At 40.8% G+C, this 14,500-nt stretch overlaps 1 protein-coding gene across 1 annotated transcript in view; it reads right to left on the reverse strand.

Annotated features, from left to right (window-relative positions):
* Positions 1 to 1,783: 1,783 nt before the first annotated feature.
* The window catches only part of adgrv1 (adhesion G protein-coupled receptor V1), a 106,014-nt gene continuing 93,297 nt past the window's right edge, over positions 1,784 to 14,500 (reverse strand). The window contains exons 93-95 of the mRNA XM_031849618.1: positions 9,248 to 9,433; positions 6,652 to 6,841; positions 1,784 to 3,000 (exon numbers count right to left, since the gene is read on the reverse strand). Of these exons, the coding sequence (XP_031705478.1) occupies positions 2,882 to 3,000; positions 6,652 to 6,841; positions 9,248 to 9,433 (495 nt within the window). The 3' untranslated portion in view covers positions 1,784 to 2,881. The remainder of the gene's footprint in view (positions 3,001 to 6,651; positions 6,842 to 9,247; positions 9,434 to 14,500) is intronic.

Consider the following 14,500-nt stretch of genomic DNA (forward strand, 5'->3'; position numbering starts at 1 on the left):
TCATGACGGATATCTGCCAACATCATTTTGCCCAGTCAATGCTCTAATTTAAGAGACTGTTATTACATTTTCACAAGTAGATCCAAACTACTGTTGACATTCCTTTGCATGGGGATTCTCATTACAGAAATCTACAATTCAGTTGCATCGGTAACTGAATCATGACTAGTTGTAATTCCAGCGTTAGATCATTTAATTCTGACTAGTTATAATTCCAGTTCAAAAACATCTTTAATTTTTTAATGATTGATGGTGTAACATCATCTCCTTCGTCTGAGACTACAAAAGTCTGCCCCCCAAAACATTCTGAACAAACAAGGCAGAGCAAGGTTTAAAGAGAGATATCACTGTTAGTTGCTAAAATAGGATATGAGTGATTCATAATCCGTGCTCCTTTCATAAACAGGCGTTTCCTGTTTCCTTTATTTTGTCAGACAACCTTGGATTTATAGTAATTCTGATTCACTGAGACCTAGAAGTGCAGAGTCGTCATCTGAGTATCAACACAGACAAACGTGTCAGAACCAGCTGTTGCCTGGTTGTCTGCTGTCTTATCTCTGTTGTTCCCCCAAGGCACAGACCGATAGACAAGGGGCAAAACAGGCGAGAAGAGAGCAAGGACTTCAACATAAACATGTTTGCCAGCAGTCTGGTGTCTCTGGGACCGAGGCTGGTGGGTTGGGACATCAAGCTGTTTGCTGTGGCTGTTTAATTGCTTTCCCCCTTAAAGCTAAGAGAGATGATTTAGATAATGTGAACCTTTTTGCTGAAGCTGTGAACAGCTCATCTGTGACTCTGCGAAGTGCAGGAAACTTTCATTACTTTTATATCAGCCACCAAATCAGTGCCTCGCAAATCTGAAAATGTCTCCTTGAGACATCCTGCACTCAGCAAGAACATTTTGCTCATTTTCTCATATTAAATCCTTGAGATGGTTTCATTCTTGACCTTGGGAATGGAAGGATGACAAGCATATCTCATCATAAAAAACAAGAAATTGTTGTGTTACGCTGACGTTTTTCATATGGATCAAACAAACGACTTGTTAATTGGTGAGCTTTAGAGGCACTGAAGATAACATCTTCCCCCGTACACAACCACCTGTTCACCTGTAAACAATTACATCTCTTTATTAGCATTCGTCATTCTTTTCTTCACACTTTGTGATGAGCTTTTCTAAAGACTTGACAGATCAATTTCTCTAAGCCTGGTACCACGCCAACCACTTGACCCCCAGCATGAGATAAGATTGTGGCGTACGCTGTGGTTAATTACGTAACTAAGATATGTTGTAATTTATGCCATGTGCATTGAGTTCACTAGTAGTAAGCAGTTTTTGTGCAGCAGTTCATTGATCTATCAGCAGGCCGGACCAAAGCGTCCGTGGTCTGGAAGCGTCGGTGTTTCTCTTGTAGCAGATCCATTTTCCTTGTAGGCTACTATTGTTACCTCAGAAATGACTGGTCTCATTACCTTCAATGACAGAATACGGTCTACAGTCAATGCAGTTTCCTCTCATGATGCATGGAAATGAATTCCTGTGTCTTAACAGCTTTTCTTAGAAGGAGGTTGAAAATCAAACAGGTCCCTTGAACATACTAGATCACAATGAAAAGTTCTTATTAATGCACTATTGCAGGCTCATGTAATGCTGGAGAAAACAAACCCAGAAGTGTTATCTTGTTTAATAGTGCAATAGTGCCTCGCTCTCCTTTGCTCATTACAGCTTTGTTTTTCCTTCAAATCCCTGAGGAAAAACTCCTACTGACGGTTAGAGGATGGGCCTCAGAAGTGATGTAATCATGCAGGAAACAGAGGAGACACGCACACCAAACATTGTTGTGTTCGGGGAAGTGATATGATGTGTTTACGGATAGTGGTGTTTCAGAAACGTCTCCACCCTTTGTGGACAAAGGTTGCCTCAGGGGTAAAAAATTGCCACAGAGGTGAGGTGGACCAAAAAAACCAAACAGGGGAAAAAAAGATTTCTGCACCTTCAGCCTCTCCCACTTACAGTGGGTTTTATAGATTTTAGAGCTAGGAAACAATGACTTTGATTCACCTCCTAAAGGAAACTACACTACTTCAAGTGTAAAAGAAGAAAACTATTTTAGGGGAATATTTGCTTGTACATTCCCTCCCGCCGATTCTTCACGGAGCAGATCAAAGACGAGCCTGTGCTTTAAACAAATGTATGCTGTTCAGTGAAACAGATTCAAATATTGCTGAAGAGCTTATAAAACTCAACTTTTGCAGTGTTTTGAATATTGTCCACGCTGTGATCTGCATTGCTTAAATTTACCTTCAGATTCGTTGCTGAGCAGCAAGACCTCGCCACTGTAGAGCCAGTGATCATTGACACACACCATCCTCCATGAGGGTGTGACCCCTTACCCCACAGTGACTCACTTACATAACTGTCAGAGGCACCCTCCGGTGGTAAATTAACTTTTTTTGACAGCTTATGAGTTGTAAAAATGGAATCAGCACAGCCAAATATAAAATATATGGTAAATTGTTTATTAACAATGTTACACAGTGTCCATCATCAGCAGCAGTGGTTCTGCTGAGTACACATCTGGCTATATCTCATTTGCTAGGATTCTACAGAAAAAATCCAAATATACAATACATACAGAAAACAACTCCATCAAGGACTTAAAAAATTAATTTAGTAAAACATTTATGTATAGGTTCATATATCTATATATAGATATATATATAAAAAACAGTACAGTAAAAATTCCATACAGATTCAAACATCTACATGAAAATGTGAAAAACAGTGTTTTAGTGCAAAACCATTTTATAATATAAAAATACTGTGTTGTAATTTATCTCTGAAGAATAGAGGACTTGGGACCTGTGTGAGGTGAACAGGTTAGAGGTGTGTGTCGGCGATGGGGATTCGTCTCAGCTCAACTATTTGGGAGTTGGTTATGCTCCCTCCGTCGTGGCTTCCAGGGATGGACTCGTTATCGCTCACATTAAGGCCGGTCCCTAAAACAGACAGGAAAGGTCAGATTGCACTTCCATCTAAACACGTGATTTGTTTCGGTGTAGTTATTCTTTATGTGCAAGAATTTCTGCATTACATGTGCGTGTATTTTGTCTTTTGAGTTCTTCATATATTACATATACCTTAATACTCAACAGTAGTGGACCACCTAATATACAGTTTCATAAATTCAGTGTAACAAATCAAGACAACTAATCGTTTGCAGTGCTGATTATTTGCCACTTTTGTCATGTGCTATATGTCATAGTCTCTGTGTTATCAAACAGCGTACAGCATGGTATCAGCCATGGTAACGAGTCGTACAAGGAACCGATTGACAGACTCTGATACAAGAGTAGAAGGCAGTAAAACACGTTAACTCATTAGGAGACAAAAGGTATACAGGTATCAAATTGTGCAGCCTTGGTGTGATTTTATTTCTCAAGCATCTACAGATAAGAATCATGTATTGATAGATTGTTCATATGATTCACTTTAAATAAATTACACTGAATACCTGTCTCTGCCTTGATAAAGGTTGTTGTAGCAATAATGGAAAAAAAGTCCAGGTCTTTCAATGTTCTAGTAAAGTGACACGTTGCATTTCATGAGTACATTAGAGTGTTGTCCATAAAGCAAAGCAAACCAAAGGTAGGTGCTCTCAGCTTCCTTTTCCTTGGTTGAACGCTCACTTACAGAATGAGGTGACGTATGACTCCAAGGACAGAACCAGGGGGGCATCCAGACCTATGCTGCTTCCTGCACTCACGGCTCCTTCTTACACTGAGTGATAAGAAAAAGCTGCCCTTTCACAGTAAAACCATCGTGTTTATGATCAGCTCTCAGTCGTACTATGTAGAGTACATGTGCTGAAAGTACAAGTGTGCTTGTGTGTGTTTGTGTGTTAATGGTTCACTACCAAATGAAGTGTGAATACCCTCATTACAGCGTTACTTACTGACTGACCCCCGTCAGGTGATGCCCTATTGTATAATTATGTACTGCTGACTGACTGATTGAGTTTAAACCAGGCTATACCCTCAGTGTGACACGTACTGGCAAAGAGGTCAGAGATCAGCAGGGGAATTGGGAAATGAAAGAATGTCCTTGTGACTGGTACTGGTAGAACAACAAGTTGAAAAATTAAAAACATCTTTTGGAAATATCTGTGCAAAACACAGAATATTATATCTCAAGATTATCAGACGATTGTTTTTGTGAAACGTTTGAGTCAACATTCTATTTTCCACACAGAAAAGATCATATATTTTCTTACGGCCACGCCAGAGACCTGCGAGGAGCCATCCGAATTCACTTAACGAAATCTTGCAAACCTGCCTCTTTGCTACACTGAATAATATAAACAATAAATTTAATACTGCTGAGTTTGCTGATGATGGGACCAATAAATACCCTGGCTTGTTTGCTGGAGCCCCGAGGCTATTTAAGGTTGAACACCACACCGGCAGGGAGAGGTCGGTAGAAGAGCAGATCAGAGACAAATGTCTTGCTGCAACAACTGTTTACTCCACGAGGAGCAACACACACACACACACACACACACACGGACAAACACACACACACCTCTGGCTCTGACTCAGGCTGTCACCACATTAAAATAAAAGGGTGAGAGGTTAGCTTTTTACTGAGTGTAACACTATCCTGTCCGCCTAATCCACATTCATTAACACCCGTAAATCCCTTGAACTCACACCTGCTAGGACAGACTTTAAATTTGGATATCTCCATGGTTACAAGTTTTGTTTTTCTAGGATGCATGCTAGCAGGTATCAAGTGCTGCTGCATATAGGCCTATGCTGCACGGAGGTACCTGAACAGACTCTGTGAAGCTCCAGCAAAGACAAGTTTGATGTGGGTTTAAAGATTTAAAGCCTGCTGTGTCCCACACAGGTGAAACGTCTCTGTAGCTTTAATGGGCTCAAAGCCATCACTGGCATTACTCAATAATGTCAATGATGAATGATTCATATATTTTCTCAAAAGTTATTTCTCAACTCCAGAATCCCAAGAGAATGACTCAGACATTTAATGTGACCTGACTCAGTCCCATTTACGTTATAGTCTTTTCAGGTTGTTCTGTCTATCTTCACTACATATCTATTGTCTCTCCAAGAGCGGCCACCGTACGTAGGACCAGACTCTCACTCTTTCCATGTGAGAGTAAAGCTGACTGGGATATGCTTAAAGCTGAGCTGACTGACTCTTTTAAATGGTTAGCTGTCGATCAGCAGGAGAGAGTATCAGGGACTGACAATGACATGTAAGCCAATAAATAGCATTCAATCCCATGGATGAGCGCCACACCATGATTCCCATCATTGATATATTGATTTTTTACAGTATGCTTTATAGCCAAAGTTTGATGGCATCAATTGAATGTATGGGACACTGCTAGCAAACAGCTATGACTACAGTCTATTTCACCAAAATCCCACAGAAAAATACATGCATGCAAGATCATTCATCACATTATAATAGAACTACTGCATGCCTCAAATGGTTCACAGCTTTTTCATTTTGCGATGTGACACTAAAACCAATTTCATGCCAGCAAATTACATCTTCACCAGCATCACTGTCACGTGTGTTTTGAACCGTTAAAGGCATAATATTTAAACGACATGTTGGCAAATAAGGCTCACATTTTGAGATGCGCGGACTATTGTTGGGACAGCGACAAACAGCTAAATAAATAAGATGGTAAATTCTAAATTTGAGGCTACAGCAGATTCTCGAAATAAGTTCACGTAAGCGTCACTGCGTCACATCTTTCTCGTACTCATTTTAAAGCGGTCTGTCTCTTTTTGGTAATGTCTCACATTAACAGCAGAAGAGTGTCCCGGTGGACGGAGGCTGTTGCTGGCTGTTGTCCAGCTGGGCCTGATTCTTATTCAGACACTGTGAAGCAATTACTCTGTGATTTCAAAGAGTGAGGGGAGGACGTTCTGAGTGTGTCTGCTGCTGATATATCAGTGAGCAGTTTGGTTTGGGCCCTCAGCTCATTAAACATTAATGGCAACAGAGGAAGAATTGTTTCCATGGCAGCAGAGAGATTTAGGGTAAGCAGATGAATGACTAAGTAGGGCTGAACTTAATACAGTAGATATTATAGATACTGTATGTATGCACACTTTGGAATAATGAAATACCCAGACACACTGGAGAAAGTACTGGACAGAAGTGTTCACAGGATGTTTTTATGCATTCAGTGAAAAACAATGAACTAGGAACCTGTAAACTCTTTAACAATTTTGTGATAGCACTATTGATACCAAAGAGAAAATTCAATATCATATTGAATTCCTGCCTTGTGTTTTTACTGCTGTGTAATCTGCTGGTAAGATCTTTGTTCGTGCTGTTGCCTATCTTGGCCAGTCCCCAATAAACCTCAACAGGACCTATTGATGGAATGTAGGAGAAACTAATTAATAAACTAAAATCAATGTGCAATATAAATGAGATATAATATCTCTCTATAATATGAGTGTGTGTGCTTCTTTGCAATTTTTAGGAGAAATAATAGCTGGTAATAGTGTTATGATAAAGATGCTGAAAAAATAGTTAACAAGAAAGAGCCTGTTTGAGGAAGAACAACGATTTGTCGAACATCTGTGTTTTGATGGGGTCCTCACCAGTTTTTAAGGCAAATATAAGGTCGTCAAACTCCTGCGACTCCTCGTCTGCGATGACTAGATTGCTGTTGATGAAGCCTCCCTCGGTGGTGTACGTCCCCATCACAGGACTGGGTTTAAACACACTGCTGGGCTGACTGCTGGGCTGACTGCTGGGTTGCAGCGACGCTCGTTCCCAGTCTGCAGACACCTGAAACACACAGATACACGTATAAATCCGCTATGAGCACATATTTTTACTATTGGCTGAGAACTTTGATTGAACCTTGATTTTTATGTTTTTATGTTTAATCACACACTGTGCAATGTTTGGCATAATACATTTATTTGAAACCCCACTTAATAAAACTTCAAAACACATGATTGTGATAAAAAAGAAAGATATATGATTAAAACTTAAACATTTTCCTTGACAGCAGCAAAGTAATATGAATAGTAAATTAATTAATATAGCACCCTTTAAAATGATTTTACAAGTGATTTGCAACCAGTAATTAAACATTTTATGTAGAGTAAATTTATGTACTTATATATATATATATATATATATATCACAGTACAAACAATACTGTATTCAAGTGTTGTTGATAAAGATTAGTTCAACGCCCCATTAACTTCACATGAACGCAGGGCAAAATCAGGTCGACCATTCTCATCATCAACACACACACACACACACACACACACACGCACACACACAGACTTAATTCAGAGAATGGCTACGTCTGTCAGCCATGTAACCATGTCTGTGATGAGTTAGGGTCAGGCAGAGTGCATGTTGCCCCAGCACCCCGAAGGGTTAAGGCCAGCGGACAGGGTCACAGCGGGTTCATGGGGTGAGAGCAAGGTCATTGGGTTTAGGGTTTCATACTGAATCAGCCTAAATTATGCTGCCGGCACAGTGAGACAGATGAAAGCATTTTATTTAGAGTCCAAAAGTAGTATTTTTTGCGGGGGATATATTCATGCATCCATAGAGCAACAGATGGAAGTGTTGGGACAAAAAAAAAGATGGCAGAGAGTGAAATAAAAAGAGGAAACTGACGATAGGGATTTTTCTCACAACAAAAGAATATCACATTATGTGTGCATTGCTGTCTTTTCCACAACAACCAGATAAACCATCACGTTTTCCACTCTGTTCATTTATTATATATGCCTCATCTCTCCGTGTACACGGATTAATGCGAGTGTTGTACAAGCTTCTGAAGCTTGCTGGGCTGTAACCGGTACACAGCGTCCCGGTGAGGTGAATTAGGCGCCACCAGGCACCTCAGATCTGTCATATCCACTTTCAATGGAGGCAGTGAGCGGATGACTCAAACCTTTCAATAAGCTATTCAACTCTAAAACCGTATGCTCCTATCCCTATTCTTATCTCCTTTCAATTTCCTCTTAACCAATCCACGCCACAAATTGTCACTCATCGAACACTCTTATCGCGCGGTCTCTATCTGCCTTATTTTTCTCACTGGGCCATAGCCAAATCTCAGAGGCAGGAGTGTGCTCTCATGAATAAAACAAGATTACTGGATTCCTATGTGGGGAGAGGGATTGAGATAGAGAGAGAGAATGGGGAGTTCCCAGGAGTAATGAAGTTAAACCTGCTCCCTTTCTTCTCCTTCTTTCTCTCCCTCTTACCAGCTCAGACCTTATAGGGTATTCTCCAGGGACAAAGTTGCTTCGCACACAGACTCACCACTAAAACACTGCATGTGTGTGTATACAGTATTTTTTTTGTGACGATCTGACATAATGATTGCAGTTGATGTGGGATTATAAAGGCTGACCATTTACACACACATAATGTGAATCAGTCTAAAGCAGACAGGCCAAAGAGTGAGTATGTATTCTCCGTGGACTCACGCTCAGCTGATGTGAGAAATGTGTGAAGGAGGACCAGGAATGGGCAAATAGAGCCATGGGAATGAGGGCATGGGAAAAAGAGGGGAGAGAGGAAAACTGACAGGTGGAAAACAGTGAGGGAAGTTAAGGATTTATTTTTCGAAGGAGGTTTCATATCTTTTCATGAACTGGGCCTAAGTTCCATAGTTTTGCTATCATTCCTATAAGATATGATATGTTTTTAACTCAATTATGCAGCACCATCTCTCCAATGGGGCTATAAACATTGAGTGCACGGATAAACATACTCTCAGTTTAACCAGATTATCTAAATGGTTGGAGATCAATCTAAATGATTTAGAGGTGAAACCAAAAGTGAGTGCACCCAAAATGTAAGTTTGAATCCCTCATTGCGTAGAAAAACAGCATGTGTTCACAACTGTGGTAGGTATGGTATGGTATGGTAGGAAGTATATTTTGGAAATGATGGGCAAATCAACAAGCAGAAGGTCAGAAAACACATTTCCATATCTATGATATAGTTAGTAGTAGAAAATGAAGTGCACTGTAACTAAAATAAAACTGCTAAGCATTAGAGTATGGAACATGGTGTTGCTAAATGCTGTAAATCCATATAATCTAGTGTGTCCAGTGTGTGTTTATCTCTGGTGGCCTATTTATATCTGTGTGTGTGTGTGTGTGTGTGTGTGTGTGTGTGTGTGTGTGTGTGTGTGTGTGTGTGTGTGTATACCTCCTCCATGGCGCTGATGAGATTCTGAGTTGATTTGCTGATGTCGCCCCCCACAGTGGTGGGTCCCCCTCCCTGGTAGGTAGAGTCAGGACTGTCATGGCCGCTCATCTCCACTGTGTAACTGGCTTTAGTCGGCCAACACAGCTGGTTGTGCATGACGAAGTACACAGCAAACACATACAAGCCCTGTCGAGAAAGAGGAAAAGAATCAGCATGAGGAACCTTTTTCACGGCTCTGTTCCTCTGTCAGAGCTCCTCAGTATAATATAAGATCAATCTAAAGCCTGTTCCAGACAAGGAATCTGTAACAGTGTTGGATTTATCTCTTCATTAGGACAAAGTCTGTGATGCTGTCAGATTACATGGTGGTTTGTAATGTCAGGGATCCAAGGACTAAATGCTTAAGATATGAATGTACATACAGTATGTTAACATTGGAGAACATAAAAATAAATTGTGCTTTGTCAGGATGCATTATTACTAAGCAATCATTAGCAACAGCCTCTCCTCCAGCATGACTAATGGAGAATTACTCCATCATGGACCATGACATCATTGGCACCCTGGTATGTCTGCTTCCTCCACTTCCCCATCATTACCGAATCCTCTTGGTCAACAGCACCGGGCTGTGAATTACCCTAAAACACCAGAGTGTCAAATACCACAGGGTCCTCCCGTATTTCACAACACCCATCACTGGGCGATGACGGCAGACAGAGACGGAACGCACAAGAGGGCAGGGCACAAATGTGTGAATGTGTGTGCATACAGGTGCACACAAACACACAACCCAGCCTCACATACAGACCTTTACACATTTGAAAATACTGTTGATTACAGATCAGACGGCCAGTAAACTTTGTAAAGTGACCACCAATATTGACATAGAAAAAGGATTAGAAACAGTGCTGATGGTTACAATCAACATTACGAGGAAGAGAACAGGAACCATAACTGGAAACTGTGTGTTTATGGGTGCACTGTAAAAAAAAAAAGAAGGAACATCCAGCTTGTAAGGTGGAAAAAAAGGGCTGGAAATAGATAAAACAAAACACCTCAGAGGTCTTTAGCTGTGCATTTGCCAGGTGTTTCTTAAAAAGTCAGTTAACTGTCTGAGTCATAAACTTTCTGTGATAGTCATACACCCACAAAAAAATGTATACGTGTCCTTGCATTAATGCACCTTTGAGGACAAGTGTGAATGAGCTTCAAAATGAGAAATGTATGTCTATTAAGATATGGGACATTTCAGGGTTAGGAGATGGGTTTAGTGTTGTGCAGAGTTGTTTTACTGTCTATCAAGTTCAAGAAAGAAATGAACCTCCTTTGTGTGATAACATAAAACAGTGAACAAAAGCAGCCAGGTGTGTTTTCATGTACGGGTGTGTATGTTGCAGCTAATGACCTGTGATTAACAAAGGAACAGGCTTTACTACCATAGGGCTGTTATGTAAGTGTTCTCTGATCACTGGAGAGGCCACGTCTTTAGAGATGGAAAGTACAGAACATAAGGAGTGCAGGAAGGAACGGAAAGGTGGTGGGTGAAGGGGGAAGCAAAGCTTGGATCAAGAGAAATCAAAGAGGGACCATGAGCAGAGACATTTGGGGTCAACAATGAGAATATAGTTGGATGAAGTGTATATACATAGCAGGGAAAGATGGAAAGAATAGCTAGAGAAGTGTGTCGTCTGTGATAGATGAAAGAGACACAAAGCGGTAGTCGGACAAAGTAATTCAAGGGAAATAAAAGCCAACAAAGTCCTCTGATCTGACTTGTGTGAGAGTGATGATTTTGTTGTTGGAAACAGTGTCCTTATTGTTTTAAACTGCATAATTGATGCAATATTCCTTAAAAGTGTTTTGTGGAAATCATTTTCTGTACTCATAGAAGCAACAGATCTATTCCCCCTACATCCTAATTCTCTGCAGGCTTCATATGTCTGGACATGTGTGGGTCTGTGTCTCCTTCGCCATAATAACACACATATCCTGTGTCCTATTTATAGGCGAGTACAAAGGTTGCATGAGTAAGCGTGGGTGGAATTGAATCTCAATGGAGCATGGTGCTGCTTCACTGTTGTGGACGTTTCTGTGACTGTGACGACTCAACGAGGTAAGGTTCACCAGCAGAGGGGCTGCCGCAGGAGGAGATAATGAGGGGTGGTGCTGCGGGGATACGATCATTGTCATCTAATTTAGCCGGATGTGGCACAGATGTGGTCCAGAGTAACAGGGTGGTAGAATGGAAAACGAGGAATGGAAGGAATATAAAACTGTGGTCTATACTTTGAACAGTCTAATGTTCCTAATTTGACTGTAAATGTGATCAGTTGCACAGATCGGTTCAAACGAATACCCCTAAAGGTTGCTTTCTACGAACACAGCGCTCAATAAGCAAAGCGTAATCTGTACTCTGCATCACAAACACAGCTGTGCACAGCTGTTACATCTGCAGCTGTTTAACGGTGTTCAGTAATCAGCTGTTGGGTAATGTACCACATCAATAACAACAACAAGGTAAACATGGAAAATTCTCCTAATGGAAAATTCACGGCATGAAGGAAACAACAGCTGCTCCACTATACTTTGCAGCAGAGACCTACAGTGTAAACGACTTCCGACCTCAAGGCAATGAACAAAATAGAAAATGATAGTGTTACAGATCTGATTAGAATGGACACAATATTGTGTTAAAATAAGCAGCCAGTGGAATAATAACTTGCCAGAATTAGGTTGTTGTGCAGCACCTGCCTGTACAAAGATTTTAAACATGAAATCTAATTTGAAGAGATCTAGTAAGGGTAAGTTTGTTAATAGATTTGAAGTCTTCTTGTGCAACTTCTTGTACATTTTTAGTCTCGCTATCAAGAATCCCGTTTGCTTTCATCAAACTTTCATTCATTCCTAATAGAAGTCCCACTATAACACAAAATGTTAGCCCTCTTGCTGCGACTCTTTTCCCCCTCTCAGGTAAATAAATTACGCTTGCTCTAAAAAATGTGCGCGCACACACAAATCTAATTGAACCATGCTTGGTTCACGGTAACTGCATCTCCATTGACAAAGAGTATCTTGGCAAAGCAGTGTTTTGTGAAAACTGGGTCAGACGAGTTTGTTTACTGCTAATCGATGTCCTTGGACACGCTTTGGCTTTGGCGCTCTTCACCTGTCTGTTCCACTCTGATGAATCCTTCCTCATTCCTACAGCAGACCCAGACCAAATCCCAGAGGCTCCCGTTTTAGTCTGAGCTTTGAGGTTGCGATGTAAGAGATCGGATTGAAAATCAATTGCCATTGCTCTTTTTTTTTTTTTTTTTTTTTTTTTAAAGGTGTTTTATTCTTTTAGTGAGTTTGAAAAGTTGGCTGCGACGGTCAACTTGTCCCCAGAATTCGTCCCATCTGAAACCAAGGACAAACTGGGTGTAATAAGAGGCAATCTATTAGGCTGGCATGAAGTCCTTTTATGTTGTATTGCTCCTCTCTCAGTAGAAATGTAGCTGATTGCCGTAGAGGCAGCAGGAAGGGACGGGTGTTTTATATGTGATCTTGTGTAAGTGCATGCATGCCTGGGTGCTATTTGTGTGAAGGCAGACATCTGAGGATTGGAGGCAGAAAACTGGGAGGCCTCGGGGGCCTAAAATCAAAACAAGAACACATTAAGGTCACTACAAGGGAACAAAGGACTTTCATCTGAAGCGTTCCTACAGGATTAAGGCAGGATTTTTACCTCAGTCGAAAGATAAATGAAGCTTGTGTCTGGAAAAAAAGACAGACATCAATCTAAAAAAATCAAATTTGGGAATGTAAGAAATGAATGGTCACTGAATCCCTCAGGAAATAAAGGAGTGTGTCGCAGAACTCACAAACTTGCTCATATAATCGATGACCACTGACTTTAAAGAACACCATCACACTATTGGTCAGTGGAAGAAACTGACCACATGATGTCACAGAGCGAGGCAAACTCTATTGGAGCTCATAAACAAGTGCTAAGTGCGACATCGACCGTTGGCGTTGACATCGCTTCTCTTCATTAGTCACTTTACCAACAGGAGAAGTTTACTTTGGTGCAACGCTGCTGTCTTTGGCATGTGGATGCCACATATCACCACCGGTTACCACAGACCTGTTATGGCACACTTTACAAGCAGATGGTGTCTCTCCGAAGATGACAGAAGAGACCACAACATTTACAGACTGAGTGATGAAAGAAAAGAGCATATTGTACCAAATAGAGTGGGGTTGGGAGAGCTTCCTGGGTATCTTTGCAAAGAAGACATCATTGAGTTGTTTAAGATGTAAAGCATTTCAACAGAACTACATTCCTGCACTGTTAACACGAACATCATATTGGATTTAAACCAGTGATGGTCACAATGTTGAAGCCATGCTAGCATTTCCTAAAGCTTCCAAACCAGCATTAAACCATCAAGTGACACCGTATGACGATAAAAGTGTTCAGATGGTTCGTCAGCTCTTTCAGGCTTTTTTTTTTCCAGCGAAACAGTTTAGTGAAATGTTGTCACTCAACACCAGAGCAGCCATGTGCAACAAGAATAGTAAGAACACTAACATGTCATACTAATGAGTATTGATGACATGAGTGACACTGAAATGGAACTAATTTTTTCAATTTTTTCATAATACAAAATCGGCTGAAAATAATCCTGATTATAATGAGTCATTATAATGCACAATGTGATCCAAACAGTGAGTCTATAAATTGCTGTGGATAAATCTATTTTCTAATAGAGTTTGCTATCAAATACTGAAACCAGAGGTATTAGCTGAGTTCAACCCATAATTATTGATGACTCTCTGTTGTATAACTGTTTGAAGTTATAGTAGATAGCAGTATAAATGTCTGCGAGATATTTGGTGATAGAGTTATCTCTGTGCTTTCTTTATCTCCTCTGATACATGGAGCACAGAGTTGGGATGAAGACAGGGTGCAGCATATTAAGAGAGAGGCAAGCAGAGAGACAACAAAAAGACAAAAGCACAAATGGAAAGTGGAGAGAGAGAGAGAGAGAGAGAGAGAGAGAGAGAGAGACAGCAATGAGAGGCTTCAGAGAGATGTGACACAGTGATAACCCTTCCTCTCTCTCCACTCCTGAGGCTCTTCTTCCTCTGCCTCGGCCAACACATCAAAGCAGGGCTTCAAAGTGGGATGAAGTAGCCTTCATCACTCTCTCGCTCTCTAAGTCAACAATCCACACACACACACACACACACACACACACACACACACAC

The sequence above is a fragment of the Anarrhichthys ocellatus genome, unplaced genomic scaffold (genome assembly GCF_004355925.1).
Source record: "Anarrhichthys ocellatus isolate YVR2014 unplaced genomic scaffold, GSC_Weel_1.0 scaffold9, whole genome shotgun sequence".
NCBI classification, from domain to species: domain Eukaryota; kingdom Metazoa; phylum Chordata; class Actinopteri; order Perciformes; family Anarhichadidae; genus Anarrhichthys; species Anarrhichthys ocellatus.